The sequence below is a fragment of the Physcomitrium patens genome, chromosome 16 (assembly GCF_059467195.1).
Source record: "Physcomitrium patens ecotype Gransden chromosome 16, ASM5946719v1, whole genome shotgun sequence".
In the NCBI taxonomy this organism is placed as follows: Eukaryota; Viridiplantae; Streptophyta; class Bryopsida; order Funariales; family Funariaceae; genus Physcomitrium; species Physcomitrium patens.
The window spans coordinates 5,614,928-5,631,506 of record NC_143425.1 but is presented as its reverse complement, the minus strand read 5'-3'; the positions used below and the strand labels follow the sequence as shown (position 1 = coordinate 5,631,506).

The 16,579-nt window shown below is 38.6% G+C and overlaps 1 protein-coding gene across 1 annotated transcript; it reads left to right on the top strand.

The window, feature by feature from the left end:
• Positions 1 to 11,097: 11,097 nt before the first annotated feature.
• LOC112293041 (9-cis-epoxycarotenoid dioxygenase NCED3, chloroplastic) lies at positions 11,098 to 13,235 on the top strand. Its single transcript, XM_024542067.3, has one exon. The coding sequence runs from the start codon at positions 11,101 to 11,103 to the stop codon at positions 12,856 to 12,858; it is 1,758 nt and encodes a 585-aa protein (XP_024397835.1). The 5' UTR covers positions 11,098 to 11,100; the 3' UTR covers positions 12,859 to 13,235.
• Positions 13,236 to 16,579: the final 3,344 nt, after the last annotated feature.

Below are 16,579 nucleotides of genomic sequence, written 5' to 3'. Positions count from 1 at the left end.
TGAATCTTTTGACATAGAAACGGGGTTTATCCCATGCATTGATAAAGTAGAGAATGGTGCAGAAAGACAAATTAACACCTAACATTCCAGAAGGTGGAGTTAAGTGTTCTATGTCAAGTAGTTGCTCTTACTTTTTTGTACTTTTGTGTATGTGTGTGTGTGTGTCTGTATGTTATCAAACTGCTGTGTGGTAGTCTAAAAGTTTGTTTACTCATGTTCTGTGATATAAAACTAGTTGTGTGTTTTTCCATCCAAAAAAAATCCCACTTCTAGAGGAGAGTAGTGACACTGTGCTGTTTTTTCATCTGTTGCCAGAACATAATGCAACCCAGAGGAAATCACACATTGAACTGGACTAGACCAGAATGAGAGTATGTTTTAGGGTCAGCAGGGTGTCAATGAAAAGAACCTAGGACACACATTAAAGGCTCCAATAAAGATACTTTTTAAAATTGCCTTTCATGCCCATTTTGACTTGTTTTCAAGAGGCATCAAGTCAAACAAGACAAGGTTTGCAAATGTTGTATTATGATTATTTTTTGTTGGTGAGTGTTCTTCCCCTTCAGTAGCTATGATGCTGGCATAGAGTTCCCAAGCTCATTTTTCATGAACTCTCTGTGGGCAGAAACTTCATTCAGGAAGGGGGCCTGCTTATAAGCAGGTTTGTTTTGTTTCCCCCAATCAAAATGATATAACAAGCTTGTGATTGGCTTCCAAAATTGGAAAGGTCATATTTGGTTTACAGATGATCATTGTTGGGCTCAGATCCATGTAACACTTTTTGAAATTTAGATGGAATCTTATGTAGCTAGTTTTGATAGTGTTGTATGGAATTTAAGTGGCAATGTAGGGTGCCATCTTCTACTTTTTTTCTTTAAGGTGCCCTTTCTTTTCAAACACTTAACACAATGATTAACAATATGAAACTTTCAACAAATATTGTTCTTGCCAATCATTTATGGTGGAAAATTATTATTATTACTATTATATGCAGATACATGTGCTAATTTTTCATAATGTATGGTTGTTCCCTTGGAAACTATGTATACCTGCTAGTATTTGCCACTTTGAAGAACTTTATCAATCTGAAAAGTTATTCCAAACCCTTCTTCCAAGATGGTTTGTTTTTGTCTCTGCTTCTGTTTGCTTGTATGTTTGTCACAGAAGTTACTCCTACAAGGATTAATGCAAACTTGTGTTGGACACAGCCTTAAGTCATAGTTACTTATGTCAGTATCATTATGCTCAACATGTAATTTTATAATTCTGTGTTTAGAATAGTCATGTTTGTGTGTTTTATGTAGTGTAGTTTCTTGCGGTTATTTATTATAACAGTAAATGTGAACAATTATTTATTTTAACAGATATATAGACCATTCTGAATATTCTGGGTTTATTTTTATGTGTAGAATGTAATTAGGAACAATTTATATTTTTTGTGCATTTTGAAAATATTAAAATTAAAATTAAATATATATATATATATATATAATCACAGATTTAAAAATTGTGAATTACTATGTCAACTTATGAATTATAATGTCTTTAAAAAGCAGAATATTACAACATTTGTATTTAATTACAATTTTAAGAAAGCAAAAAGGTCATTTTTAAGAGTTCAAAAATACACAACACAAGTAATATAGATCCTCCTATGAATGAATTTATATATATATGTATATATATATATAGAGAGAGAGAGGGTACTGATAATGTCACTGTAGTTTTTACTATTGCCACCACAATTTGCCATCCACCACATGTCACCAAAATATTAACAAGAATAACTTGTGATAGGAGTAACAAAATTAGTGATGGCATTTGCAACACCCTCTATCTATGTGACTATTGATATATCAATATATATTTCTGTGTAATACTTTGTAAAGTATCAAGGTGAAGGAAGGTGAATGGTTGATCACATGAAGTGAAATCAACTAGTACTTTCAATTATCATGTGCTTCTAGATTTCAACACATAGATTGAGACGTTGATAAAAGTATTCACATTATTCAAATCATATCATACAGAATGAATAAAATCAGAATTTTGCAGACCTGGTGAAATAATTTTATTGCTTTTAGTGGAAATTAAATGAAACAGTGAGAGAATGCAGCAAAACAATACTACATTATATTGAAAAACTTAGACACTGTTTTTTATAGAATCCTTTGTGAAGTATGAAATTGATATATTTCAAACTTGAAAACCAACTATGTATATGAACCTTCAAAGTTTTACTCATCTTTACTACTACAGTTGATAAGCATTTGAAGATTTACCACAATACATTTCACTTGTCGATATTAACATACTTTGAAAATAATTATAAAGAATCAGCCTAAGACAATAAGATCAAATAAAACTCAAATAAAAGCAAAAGAAAATATATTGTACTTCACATTTTTATATACCGTAAAAATAAAAATAAAACCATACAATAAATGTGCATACCACATAGAAAAAGAAATTAAATGAAAGGTTGAATATGAATCTTTTCTCCCCTTCCATTGATAATTAAAAATTTAGAACAAAAAAATCTACATTCATGAAGAGTTGTTCTTTATATTAATTGTCTGCCATACTTCTACATCTATATCACAATAAAGTATTAAATGGCAAAGGATATAATTCATGGAGGATAAATTGTGTATTACAAAGAAAAAGAAAAAAGAAAAAAGAAAATTTTAATTTAATTAAAAAATTAAAGCAAATGAGATCTCACAACAAACTTCTAAGTTGTTGGGATATATTTGGTAGTTACAATCAGAATTATGGGCTATGGAGTTGGTAATGTTGTTTGATGAAATATTAGAATTCCATTCAGTGCTCTTATGTTGTATGACCCACCCAAACCATACAACCCACAAAAACAATAAGTATGTGAAATAATTTGCTTCATTGAATACTGTTCATGTAGGGGATTAACTTTGAGACTGCTATTGAGCTTTCTGGCACCTGGCACCGAGGAACAACATATCCAAATCACAACTTTGTGGAATACCCAAAAATAGGCCATGTTGAAAGTACTGCAGAAAGCAGCCAATTAGTCACATGCATGTTTGATCTCAGTTTCCATTTAAACCATCCAAACATGTTAAAAAGGATTATGATATGCACAATTGTGCTTACATGAAGCGGGAATCATGAGCTGCATATATGGCATTATAATTTCCATGCAGCCCCAGCCCCAGCCCCAGCCCCAGTTCATTAAATTTTAGTTCTCTATCATGCTATTTTTATCTTGTTAATCATCCTAATTTACAATCAAAAATATCTGAACACCTTTTTTCAGGGACTTTAACTCAAAAGAGTATTGTGGAGTTGGAATTGTTCATGTAGGGGATTGTGAAACTCACTTTGGAGTTATTTGAAATTCATACACATAAGTTTAGGGATTCAGCCAATGTCTGTCCTCCACCTGTAACGGCTCGGAGCTTACACATTGCATCCGCACAAGAACTCAGAGGGCCCGCTAAATTCCGGCTCATCGATGGATGTCGTCCATGATTAGACAATTCGTGCATCCAATGGACCAGCCATGGAAGCACTGAGACACAATCTAAGGTAACTGACACCTGCCAGGTTGTGCCTATCCACACGGTTTCTGTGCTTCCAAATGCTTGGAACTCGTCCTCTTTCATTCATCCATTTATATACGTGTCAATATAATACTTTCATCCTATTCTCTGTTCATCCGTTAGTAATTGCCTCCAAACCAAAGCATAATTTCAACCTATGGTTACAATTTTTTTTTGAGGAAGAGGAGAAGCACTACTTGTGAGTAGTAATAGAAATCACAATGCCATGATACACAAGGTTTTTTTAGAAGCATGGATGTTTGGAATAAGTGTAGGTCCACATTAACTTTCTATGTATCATTCTTTTAGTAGGAATGAAAACTTATTGTAAAAGAGGGTTATGGGGACATGCCTCACATTTTATTTACTTTATATTTTGAAATATGAGTTTATTTCCTTCCATATTTAGGACAAAGGCTATTTTCACACTGGACTGTATGAGTGTGTAAATTATTTGGTTTCAACATATTAGTTTCTCATGTACTGATGTGGTGCTCTGGATCTTTTGCTCATGTGTAAATAACTTTATACTTTCAGCACAATTCCCTTAGATTCTGAGAAGCACTGGTAATTATAAATAATCAAGTATATATATATATATATATATATATACAACAAAGCTTTTGAGGATTCTTGACAAAAAGTAGGTAAAGAATTGCATACTTCAAAATTATCATTATGATACATCCTACAATGTCTTTGAATTGTTCTCATATGAGAACAACAGTGAAAGTACTTCAAAAATGTATCCAGCTTAACAAAACTTTTCACTTTATTATGCAAAGACATGAATCCACACTTCATGTATGCATAAAGGTTAGTTAAAGGTTATTTTTTGTGAAGATTGGATGTATGTTTAATGTATATAAAAATACTTAAGGAATTACCATGATAAAACAAATTGTTGTTGTTGTTGTTGTTTATTTTTTGTGTTTTTAAAAATATAATAAAAATTTACAATGAAACAACATAACAACAATATCATGGTGCACATGGATTGTGCAAAATGTCATTTATACATTGTGTTAGCAATGATGTCACTTGTAAATGACATCTTACATATCACATCAGGGGAAATAATAATAAATAATTGTAAAATAGTTGGAGTCTCTACTTGGAGGCTGACTGCAATACCCTCCATATGTTGCATTATTGCTTTATGGGAGCAGTTATCTCCTTGCTCAACAAGAAAGCATGTTTAATCCCTTTGATTCCTCCACCATAGTAATACACATAGTCAGTCATCACACACCTTATTGGGTTTAATGAGAAAATTGAGGTATGTTGAATGATTATAATAAAGTCACTACACAAGTCTAAACTACAAGTATCTTATATCACTTCAAGTTAATCTTTGGGTAGGTTGCGCATCTCTTTTGGAGGTAAAAGAGTAATATCCCTCATAATGTATAATGCATAAGATTTGTCATGCTCCACTTCCTTTGTCTCCTTTCCCAATATGCTAAACAAATTTGAAGATGCACAGTTTTTATTTTAAGACTACCTATCATAATTTGAGTAACCTTTGTTATTTTGTATGTGATTTTGTTCGCAACCTGTTTACTTTAACAATTTCCAATTTGGGCAATAGTGGTGTTTAAACAGATTCATACTTTGCAAAGATGGTAAATGAATTTTCAAATTTTACCATTCCTGTATAATATTTGAATACTAAGTGCTTTAAAAATGTCTGCATATTTAGTCTTTTTACAACTTTTTGCCCTCTACCACTGTGAAGCCCCACACACACACACACACACACATATATATATATATATATATATTTGCACTTGCAAATGATGTGATTTTTGGCATTTGTTGATCAATAGAATGTGAACTGTCTATCCTTGAAGTTATTCGTTTTTGAACTCTTTTCAGCAAGTACCTTTTAATTGCCTGATGTCAAAACACCTCCTGAAAAGGTAGGTGTGTGACATGAATGAACAAAAAACAATGGATTTAATTGCCCAATGTTGAGATAAAAGAGAAGGTTCATTACATGAATGGATAAGGATATAAAGGTAGATGCCAAAGTGTGGAGAGCCTTGCACAAAAAATCATATTAGTTAAACATTGACCACAATGCTTATGCTAAGCTCTTCTTTTCTCCAAAATTGGTCAAATGTTTCCAAAAATGTCAATCAGCCTTGGTCATTTCCCCCACATCCCCAATACAGGGAACCACTATAATGAAACAGCTTGCTATCAACCATCCCCCCTGTCTTTAATATACACAGAATGAGAATGAATGCCAAAATGTTGAGAGATATTGGCTCCTACCAAATGTGAAGTGTTTGTAAGCCACTCAAAAGTGAAAGTGTATGTAAGCCACTCACAAAAGCATATGCAATGAACCAATGCAATGAATATAAAAATATCCTCCCACCAAGAACTAGGTTAGTTAGCTTGGTTCCCTTATTCTTGTTTTGTGTGTTGTTGTTTATGAAGATGTGGGTACATTGTACACCACACCTTTGAGGATGGATCATGTCTAGCCCTCTCCTCTGATTTGAGGTTTGAGGTCGGTTTGTGACCCTTGGGATGGAGGCCATCTTCATGTTCTCTCTCTATGGTATACTTTAGTTTGGCTCCATATCTCATTCCAGACTAACAAAGCATGGACTCCAGAATCTTTTTAAGTCTCCACTCCTACTGTGTAGGCCCACAGCTACCTGCCCTGCAATTGACCTTGAATGCCAAGGCAGAAACCTATCTGTTATTTTAAAATAGCCCTTATTTCAGGGTTTGCACCCATTGGGATTGGAGCACTTGTTGCATGGTCCCAGCCCTGAGTTCTAACCCCTTCTGAAGGCAGTTTTTATTCTAAATGTTTAGCAAAGCTTACTTGATCATCATATCCCAGTACATATTGGTTTTGGAACCCCCTTGAGAGATTTTTTTTGTGGCCTTCTTTGGGGTCATAGTGAGGTTATTGACATGGACATGGAATGCAATTTGCTTTCCCTTTTCTGACATAGAGGATTCTCTCTGGCAGTCAGTTTTTTTATTATTTTTTTATTATTTTTATTATTTTTTTTTATTTTTTTATTATTATTTTATTTATTATCTTCTAGTACTTTCTCAAGAGTTGATGTGGAGTGTTTTTAAAATTAGATATTCTTAAAACAGTTGGGAGAGCTTTAGTGTGTGCCTGTTTCTATGTGAGAGAGTGAATGTACTGAGTTGTTGCCAAGGTCATGGTTTGTGTGTGAAGGCAACTCATTCAACATGGAAGCTGGAAGTATTTGAAACTTGCTTTCTCATGGAGGAGGCTGTTATTTGACTTCTCTGTGAACATACAAGACTTCAATTTCAAAAATCATATTAAATGGAAGTGGGCCATATATTGCATGGGATGGCAAACACAAGTATGCCCATTACAGTGATTGTCATGCACTTTTGGATGAGGAGTGAGTGGAAAGTGCTGGACTTATACTCAAATTTATATATATCTATATATCTATATGTCCCCTGTCCCCCCCCCCCCCATACAGCATGGGCAGTCCTTCATGATTTCCATGGGAACAAAGGGTATGTGAGTAGCAGTGAAATGCCACTCAGAAGTGGGTTTTGGATCCTCATTCAATTTCCCCTTCAGTTAAAAGCTTCAAACCAGATCTCATGCAGGAGTGCAGATTCTATTTGTAAAATCTTCCAAACATCCATTGATTCGTGCACCCCTTCCATGTATTCTACATTCTTTGCCACTAAATGATGGGTGGCCCAGCCAACCAATATGGGCTTCATAATAGTGGCAATACAAATGCTGGTACTGCTGCATCCCCCTTGGTCAGCAATATACACACTCATGCACACCCACCATAGCCACAAAAATATCTTGTTTTGGATACATGTATCTCCCTCTCTTTACCACAGTTGAGCTATCCATCTCTCTCTTTAATCAATTGGAACAAAACCACCCTAATCCATTTCCTTCTCATTCATCCCTTTTCGCTGTGGAGAAGATGGCTTTTGTAGTCACCGTTTGCAAGTTGCAACAAACCTCAAAAACCCCAAAAGTCAATGACAACAAACATTTCCTTTCTTTCATTGATTGATTAAACATATATTTCTTTTTTGTTTGCCCTTGTGACTAGGAGAAAAAAAGTTACTGTTGGGTTCTCACAGCAGGCAATTTGATTCTCAACTTGTTGAGCTATGAAAGCCCACTTCTGTGGAAGACAAAAGTGAATGAGGCAACACAGATGCAAAACCCTAATCAACACCTACAGCTGGAAATGCAAACCCCCCATACTTCATTGCCAGTAGAGGACACCATTGGTTCATGATTCTACGGTCAACTTTTTAATGCTTTACAGATGCAAGATTTGTTCTGTTTGTTTTAAAATGTTTAATACTACTTGCATTTTTTTGTTTATTTATTTATTTATTTTTTAAATTTTAAATGCTAGATCTTGTTACATAGGCTAGTTGTATAAAGGATGAACTAAATATTTGTAGAAGATTTTGACATTGTTGAATCAACTTGACAAATTCAGATATGCTTACTGAAAAAACACACCACAAAAATGCTAAAATATAATGTCCAAAGTCTTAAATATAATAATTTGTATATAGAGATTTAAAAATATTAAAATTATCAACTGCATACATAAAAATCAAACTTTTAACAATTTTTGTGTATCCAGAATAAATTTATCCACGTTCAAAAAAATTGTATACATGTATAGGACTAAGATTAAGATTGGAGACATAGATATCAGACTACAAACTGTGCAAAGAATTTTGTGAACATATAATACTCTGTGTAAATTCTAGTGCATTGTTGTGATTTGGTTTTGAACCCCACTAATTTTTGTTGAAAAGTAAACCTCTAAGTTTGGAAAAGTGCAACATCAAAATTATAATTGGTTATACTATGTGTTTGTTTGAGAAATTGAAGTAGCTATGGTGATGTTTAAATGGCTACAAGTGAGGTAGTAATGTTATCAATAAACCATGCCACCTCAAATAAAATATGCTACTGGCGGAATTAAACTCAAATAAATTTTTATTTATAATTCTCAAAATTAATGTAACTATAAATTCATTCTCATGATCTTCTAGTTCCTATTTCAAAAGGATTTGTTGCAAAAGATGTCTTCAAATCAAATTTTTGTAACAAGAGTAGATTTAATGCACATATTTCAAAAAAATGATCTAGTACTAAGAACCACAACACAATATATTGCAACATAAAATAAATAAATAAATAAATATATATATATATATATATATCTATTACATTGTGGAAATAGCAGAAGATCATACATCCATAATAATTTCAATAGTATTTCCTACAAAAAATTACCATTTTTTAAATTTTAGATTCTTTACTCAAATAAATTAAACAAGACTACTAATACTAATAATTTTCTGAAACTTTAATTTCCAATATCTTCTTTGTTGGTCGAGCATCAATCTTAATATCAAAGTAATCTTCACACAAAACAAAATTCAAATCCAAACAAAAATCTGTGAAAAACCATTATAGTATTTATGCATACCAAAAACATATTGAAGGTGACAGCTGTGTATTTATATTCAAATATTCAATGATTCACAAAAACTACTAGATTCCTCTGTTTAAATTCATCTGTTTTGTCCCAAAGGTGTTCCCTGTATCTTAAACATTTCCATGTATGTGTGATCGCGCCGTTAATCAGCCCACCCAATCAACAAGAGAAAAACGAAGAAAGGAATTAATGGAAAAGAGGTAAGTACGGCAGATGGAGAAGATTAAGCAGCACAAGGCCAAGTTTGGCAGACAGTTGGGGGATGCGAGCCATCAAGGGCAAGGGGGACATGTGTAGGGAGGGAGGCATCGCACTCCTCACCTCCCTGTAACCGCACCACCACCTCATGGCAGCGCGGGGAGGGAGGGACGCGGGCTGGACCTCGCATCCGGTTTCGCGTCCAGGTGGGTGGGGTGTGGCCTGCATCGCTCGCACCTTGGCTGCGCTCCTCTCATGAGTCGCATCGCAGTGCATCGCCTCAGCGGGACTCCGCCAGAAGAGGGGAGCAGCAGGGTGGGATTTGGCTGTCACACTGGACCTCACAGGCGCAATTCCACCCGCTGAAGCAAATGAGGCAAGCCACCAGACTGCTCGCAGAACGGGAGGACGCTCAGGGTGCGTGGCATGCGCGGAGGAAGGCTTGGTGCATGGCAGGCTGGGAGCGGGGGCGATGCTGGGCCCCAGCGCTCTGTAGAAAGCCAGGACACTGTTGATTCGGGACAGCGCAGCTTCCTCCCCTTACCGCTCCGCCCCTCCCCCCTCCCCCACCCTCACCCTCCTCCCTCCCTTAAGTTTCTGGGGCCGCTCTCCTTCCCTGCTATCATCATGATTGTCGCCTCGTCTAGGAACATCATTTCTTTCCAATTCCTTCTCCTCTTTCTCTCACATTCCCTCCTGCAATCCACACCCTCTCCCTCTCAACCCCCATTCGCGTCGTGTGCAGTAATTTCATGGCTGTGCCATGGGCTCGACGACGGCACGCCTAAACTGTGTTGGTCACATCCTACTGGTGGTGTCTCACCAGCGTGATCGTTGGTCTCATAATTGTTCTGCTGCTGTTATCTCGTAAAATGCGTGTCTACTTGTAGAATCATGGTATAGTAGAGCTGTGACGGGGTGTTCGACGGGTAATTGAGATGTGAGAGCGTGCCTAGTAGCTGAGCCGGAGAGTCTGATAGATGTGGAGTTGGGGTATTCTTAAAGCCGTCCTAGGTGTGATTTCGTTTGTTGTGTCAGCGTTTGTATCAGGAATACTGCTGTATGGGAAGGGCGAAGTGTGCGTTCGCGAGAGGTCTTCTGGGGTGAGAGTTGGCGTAGTAGTAGTGGAGGATCGTAGCGAGTCGGATCCAAGTTATGACGCAATAGCTCATGAAGTTTATGGGCGGCTGAGCAGGGTTGAACTTTGGAGTGTTTTCGCTTCGTTTATGGTTTTCTCTCACAGTAGAGCACGAAAGGATTCTCGATTACGTTTGTTGTCTGTTTATTGGGCTGAGGAGTTCTATTCTCCTCCAAGAATCTGGCGCGGATTTAGGTCTGTATTTTTGGTGTTCGCGTTTGAAGTTGGAGGTGGCAGGCAATCGCGTCGCGAAGAATCTTGAAGCTGCCCCGATGACCGTGAAGTTCAAGCACTGAGTCAGTTCATGGATGCGAGTGCTTGATAGTAGGTTGTATTGAACCAGTAATGTGAATAGTTGGACACAACATTCTGGTCTTGTGAATGTTGACACAACAACACCAATCCACATTCGAGCAACGTGATGACCAGAGATGGAAGCAGTCAGGAACAGCGTGGTGGAGGATACCATCTGGAGTTCTCGTCGTCAGTTCTTTACACGGATTCAGTGACTAAGTGTTGCGAACAAGTTGTCCGCTACCAGATGACACACATAGAGCATGTAGATGGTGGCGAGGTTAATGCTGGCTGCTTAACAAGAGAAATTAGGATATTTTTTTCGTAAAACTACTAGTAGATACATACAATCCAATACAAGAAATCATTGCAAATGGCGTGTATTGCGAAAGTAGGAGGTAGTAGCAGGATCCGCCCCACTCAGGGTTCGTTTCCGGAATTCAAGAAAGGAGTCGGGGATAGTCATCGCCAAGCACAGGAGGTGGCGGGACGCAAGGCCGGCGTCGTTGACTTCCCTAAGCTTTTCGTGGAAAGACCTGCGGCAGCTGAGACATGCAGAGAGAGATCGCTCTCCTTTGAATCCAAGACAAAGCACCTCAACTTCGCGCAGAGAATCGCGGACAAGGTGATCACTGTCGTGGAGAAGGGTTTGGAGAATCTGCATTGGGGAGAACATGAGCCCCTGCCATCCACAGTAGATCCTCATGTGCAATTGGAAGGCAACTTCTCCCCAGTCGATGAATCCCCGGCGCGGCACAATTTGAAGGTAGAAGGCAATCTCCCAGATTGTTTGGAAGGCGTGTATGTGCGCAACGGACCCAACCCCCAGATTTTTCCAACAGGTCGTCACCATCTGTTTGATGGCGATGGCATGTTGCATGCTGTGAGCTTCAATCAAGGGTTGGTCAGCTACGCCTGCCGGTACACGCGCACATATCGGTTCATGGAGGAGGAGAAGCATGGGCGAGCATTCTTTCCGAAGCCAATTGGAGAGCTGCACGGATATGGCGGTGTGGCGAGGTTGATGGTGTACTGGGCTCGGTCCCTGTTTGGAATATTGGATGCATCGCAAGGGATGGGAATGGCAAATGCAGGGCTAGTGTACTTCAACAAGCGGTTGCTCGCGATTTCCGAGGATGACCTTCCCGTCGAAGTGCGCATCACGGAAGACAATGACATAGTGACGGTGGGACGGTACGATTTCCATGGGCAGCTCACACATTCCATGATCGCGCACCCCAAGATTGATCCACACACAGGAGAGCTCTTTAGCCTTAGTTACAACGTATTGTCGGCGCCGTACTTGAAATACTTGATATTCTCAGCGGATGGCGAAAAGAAGGCCGAGGTACCAGTTACATTAGACGAGGCAGCCATGACGCATGATTTTGCAATCACGGAGAACTTTGTGGTAATCCCCGACCAAGAGATAGTTTTCCGTCTGAAAGAGATGCTGACGGGCGGTTCGCCTGTTGTTCTAGACCCGAAGAAGACCCCTCGGTTTGGCGTGATGCCCAAGTACTCAACCTCGGAGGAGGAGTTACAGTGGATTGACGTGCCTGGCTGTTTTTTCTTTCACTTGTATAACGCGTGGGAGGACGGCGACGAGGTGGTTGTCATTGGCTCGTCCATGACTCCCGCCGACATCATTTTCAAGACTTCGGAGGTTCCGCGCGCTATTTTGACCGAGGTGCGGCTCAACCGCCGCATGGCGACCTCCACGAAACGCGAGCTCGCTGACTTGAACTTAGAAGTGGGGAAAATGAATCCCCAATTCGTTGGCGTAAAGACCCAATTCATATACCTCGCCATTGTTGAACCATGGCCGAAGGTGTCGGGTATTGCCAAGGTGGATTTGCAATCGGGTCAGGTGGTGGCTCGCCATGACTACGGCACGGATCGTTACGGTGGTGAGCCCGTGTTCGTACCACGGACCTCGGATTCTAACGCCGCTGAAGATGATGGATTTTTGCTTGCGTTTTGCCACAATGAAGCCTCTGGAGAATCGGAGCTGCTCGTTCTCGATGCAGCCACCCCCTCGCTGGAGCCAGTGGCGTCAGTCAAGCTGCCCTCCCGAGTCCCCTATGGATTCCATGGAGCGTTCATCCCTGCGGCTGATTTGTTGCACTAAAATTTTTTGTAACTCTTTTTTGTGCGTTCGTTGTATTGCTTGAGGACTGGTTCTGGATTTTCATCCTTTTGTGCATATTTTAGGTTTTTTTCAGTCTTCGCTTGTACATTACCCGATACAAAGCAGGAACCTTACAAGTTTGTGTATCTTCCCTTCCCTGTGTTCCATCCTCATGAGCCTGTGCTCGTCCATTTGAGGTCCCACTCACCTCGTCGCTGGGGCAAGCCTATCTTCCAAGATAGCTTTGTGCTGTTTTTTATGGACGGCGCTTGCATGAGAATGTTTTCTGGGATCCGCAGACCTAGTGAAAATGCAACAACCAAATGTAGCAACTCATTATTCAGCATTTATAAAAATTCAATTTTTTTGCGCTGCCATATCCATGGTCCTTGGGCTCTCCTCCGTTTTGTGACTCATGCATTTCTCGCTTCCCCTTCCATCTCTTCTGTGTTTCATCATGATGTGTTCTTCGCGGATCACTTGCATTATGTACTATTCGTCCTTCCATGCTCGGGGTCCATATTTCTGTAAATGTCGCCATTTCTCCTCACAATATCTTTTATATTCTAAGATTTTCTTGAACCTTTTATCTTCTTGTGCACGCTTTTCACAGAGTATGATATTGTTCTTGCAGCAGTTATTTAACGACCTGCGGCTCCGTTGGGTATGGTTCTATGACGTGCACGCCTATCTTTCTTCACCAGAAAGAAAAGGCAATGTGTTAGGAGGAGCAATTTGATAACCAACTTTCTTAACCCGTGGAATCTTCCTGCTTTTGGTGATCAAATTGACCGCACGGTATCTTGACGACCTTGCAGTTAACTTCTGGTTGTACCTTCGGCTACGTAATAGATAGAGGGTTTCTTTTTGACGATATTGTACCTTCGGGATGTCATCAGTTACTGCACCACGCGTTCAAGTTACAGTAGCGATGACCAGTAGCAGACAATTCACTTCCATAGACCACCTCACCGAACGCTTACTCCTTCGGGCAGCTTAGGGTTATAGGACAATCGGGTAAGCGGCGAACATAAAGCTGGCGTGTCGACTGACAGATTTGAGTTAAAGCGCAGACAGTCAGTTAGGGGCGTTGGCGTGAGCGCAATCGCACACCACAGAGCAGCGGCAACAAATCAGACGTATCCGAGATTTAATTATTCTCCTTTTGTTCTGACATTTATCCCTGGGAGCCGCTTAGTCAGCTTCGTCACGGCCAGTACACTTACAAAATTAACCTGATGCATGGTCACGAGGAAATAATCCGTCGGGATTCTCCCAACGTCCGAGTAGATTCCAGAACGATCACCCCAAAACACGAAGAACGGTTGGAGAGTCTGGGTTGCCAAACCTCCTTCCGCTGCAGGCGTGTCATAATCGAGTATCAGATAGGAACCAAACACTGAACAAATCATGTCAGACAGATTTTTTGTTGCACGAATTATAACTGCGAAATGGAGCCTGTCAGCGATCAAAGGTCCTGCAATCATGCCCGGATTCAAGCTCAGGCCTGCTCTGGGGACGGACAGGACACAGCAGAAATTAAATGGGTCTCTTCCACAGCGGATGTAATTCCGCTGCGCACTGCGCACACGACAGAAGCCACCGCCAGCATCCCTCATGCACGTCGCAAATTGAGGAACAAGTCTCGGGGGTTTGTCAGAAAGTCGTAGAGGATCTTCGTTCGCTCTTTCCCCCCGTGTGTACTCCACCACACCTTGTCTGCCTCTAACGCAATCGCGGCGCGCCACCTCTCCCTTGCAGCTTCACGCCCTCGCAACAGTGACCCTTACAACGCTCACAGCAGCCAGCCAAGTGTTGCAGCTCACTGGCCGCACTCGCGCTAGTCACGGAGCCCCTCCTGCTGCTTGCGGATCCCTTTGTGGGTACCCCCCACATTTGCCCATTTTGCATATTCTTACTCTGGTTATGAAGTAACTATAAAAGTATTTAGTAGATGTTCATCCAAATCACAAATTAGGACAAATCTGGAATTCTTCACATTCATGGCCTATTTTGGTAGCATAATGGTGATAAGGATGATGATGAGCTCGTGTTACGATATATATATATATATATATATATATATATATATTTTATTTAATAAGGGAACAATACACGAGATAGATAGTGTTGGATCAAGGGTGTAAGTGTGCGTGGATGTAGAATTTGAACAAAGAAAGTAAGATTATTACTATCACCATAGTATCTAACTTTTGCTTTTTTGCATAGAATTTTGAATTCAATATATGAAACATTGTTCTTTCTACATATCACCCAATGGATGATAATTGATTAGGTGACATTCATTTATTCATTAGATACATGCTTAGAGGTAGTTGTAGAATAGATATTAATTCGTTTTTGAAAGATATAGGTAAAATATATTAATAGTCTATATAATAGGAAATTCAAGAAGACAGATGAGTGATTTAGTTCTTAAAAGTGTTTAATTACAGAATTATGGTTAGAATCTGGAGAATCAGGGGAAAGTATATAGGAGTTGTAGAAGTTAATTAAGGTGCCAGACTGTGCTAGTCATGAGCCGAGGGCCATCGCTGTGATAGTTGTGAGCCGGGATAATCTTGGTGCTACCTCTTTTCTTTTGTTTGTTATTTTCTTTGAATAAGAGGATTGAGAGTTTCTGAATATTGTGAAATGAATTATGGAATAGAAATGTGATTGGTATTATTTGAGAAGAAGAAAGACTGAATGCTGAAATCTGATTGTAGTTCAACAGAGAGAATGAGTCTCTGTTTGTGTGAAACATCGTAATGTGAATGGCAGTTTTGTGTGAAGAATTCCAGTGATTGGAATGAGAGTAATTGTGTGCTGAAAGCTGTGAGGGCACAATATTACAGTTGGAGATTATGAGGGTGAATATATTGGTGGAAATAGCAGTTATTGGTATGACTAAATTGCTGTAAGGAAGAGACCGATAAGGTGAAGGAGGAGATTATAGTTTCCTTGTGTGTTCAGATATTGGAAATAGAGACGATACATTCAGGAGGTAATTGATTGTGTGACCCTAACGTGAATGCTTAAGCAACTAGTCATTCCCCATGATTGAATCCCCCTATACGGGTTTATTCTAGGAGGTTTCTTCCGGAATAAGTAAAACGAGCAATCACAGTAGTTTTTTTCAAAGCGTTCAAATCATTTATTTTTTTATTTTATTTTATCAATGTTTATTTCTTGAATATTTTTGCACTTTTTTGGCTCTAAATTGTCTATAATCATGCTCTAGCAAGTAGATACTAAAGAATTTTCTTAATCAAATATCACTTGTTATAAAATAAAAGCATGTAGTGAAATTTGGATACGACAATGGTAGCATAATTGGTACAGTAGGCTATTATTTCACTTCCAAATTTCTTAGATTGTTTGACATTTTATAATAAATAAAAATAATTTTTGTTGTTTTTGGAATATAAAACATATAATTACTATACATATTAGATCTTGATTTTTTTCTAAGAATTTATTATTATTGTTTGCATATAAAATAAATGTTATTAAGTTAGAGTCTCTTTTAGCTATAGTTTTATTAAAAATGATATATATATATATATATATATATATATATATATAAAATTTTTATTATAAAGGAAGATAAAAGATACATATTATATATATATATATATATATATATATATATATGAAAGAGATATAAAATATACATATAAAAGATACATATAAAAGAATAAAACTTATTTAATTATAT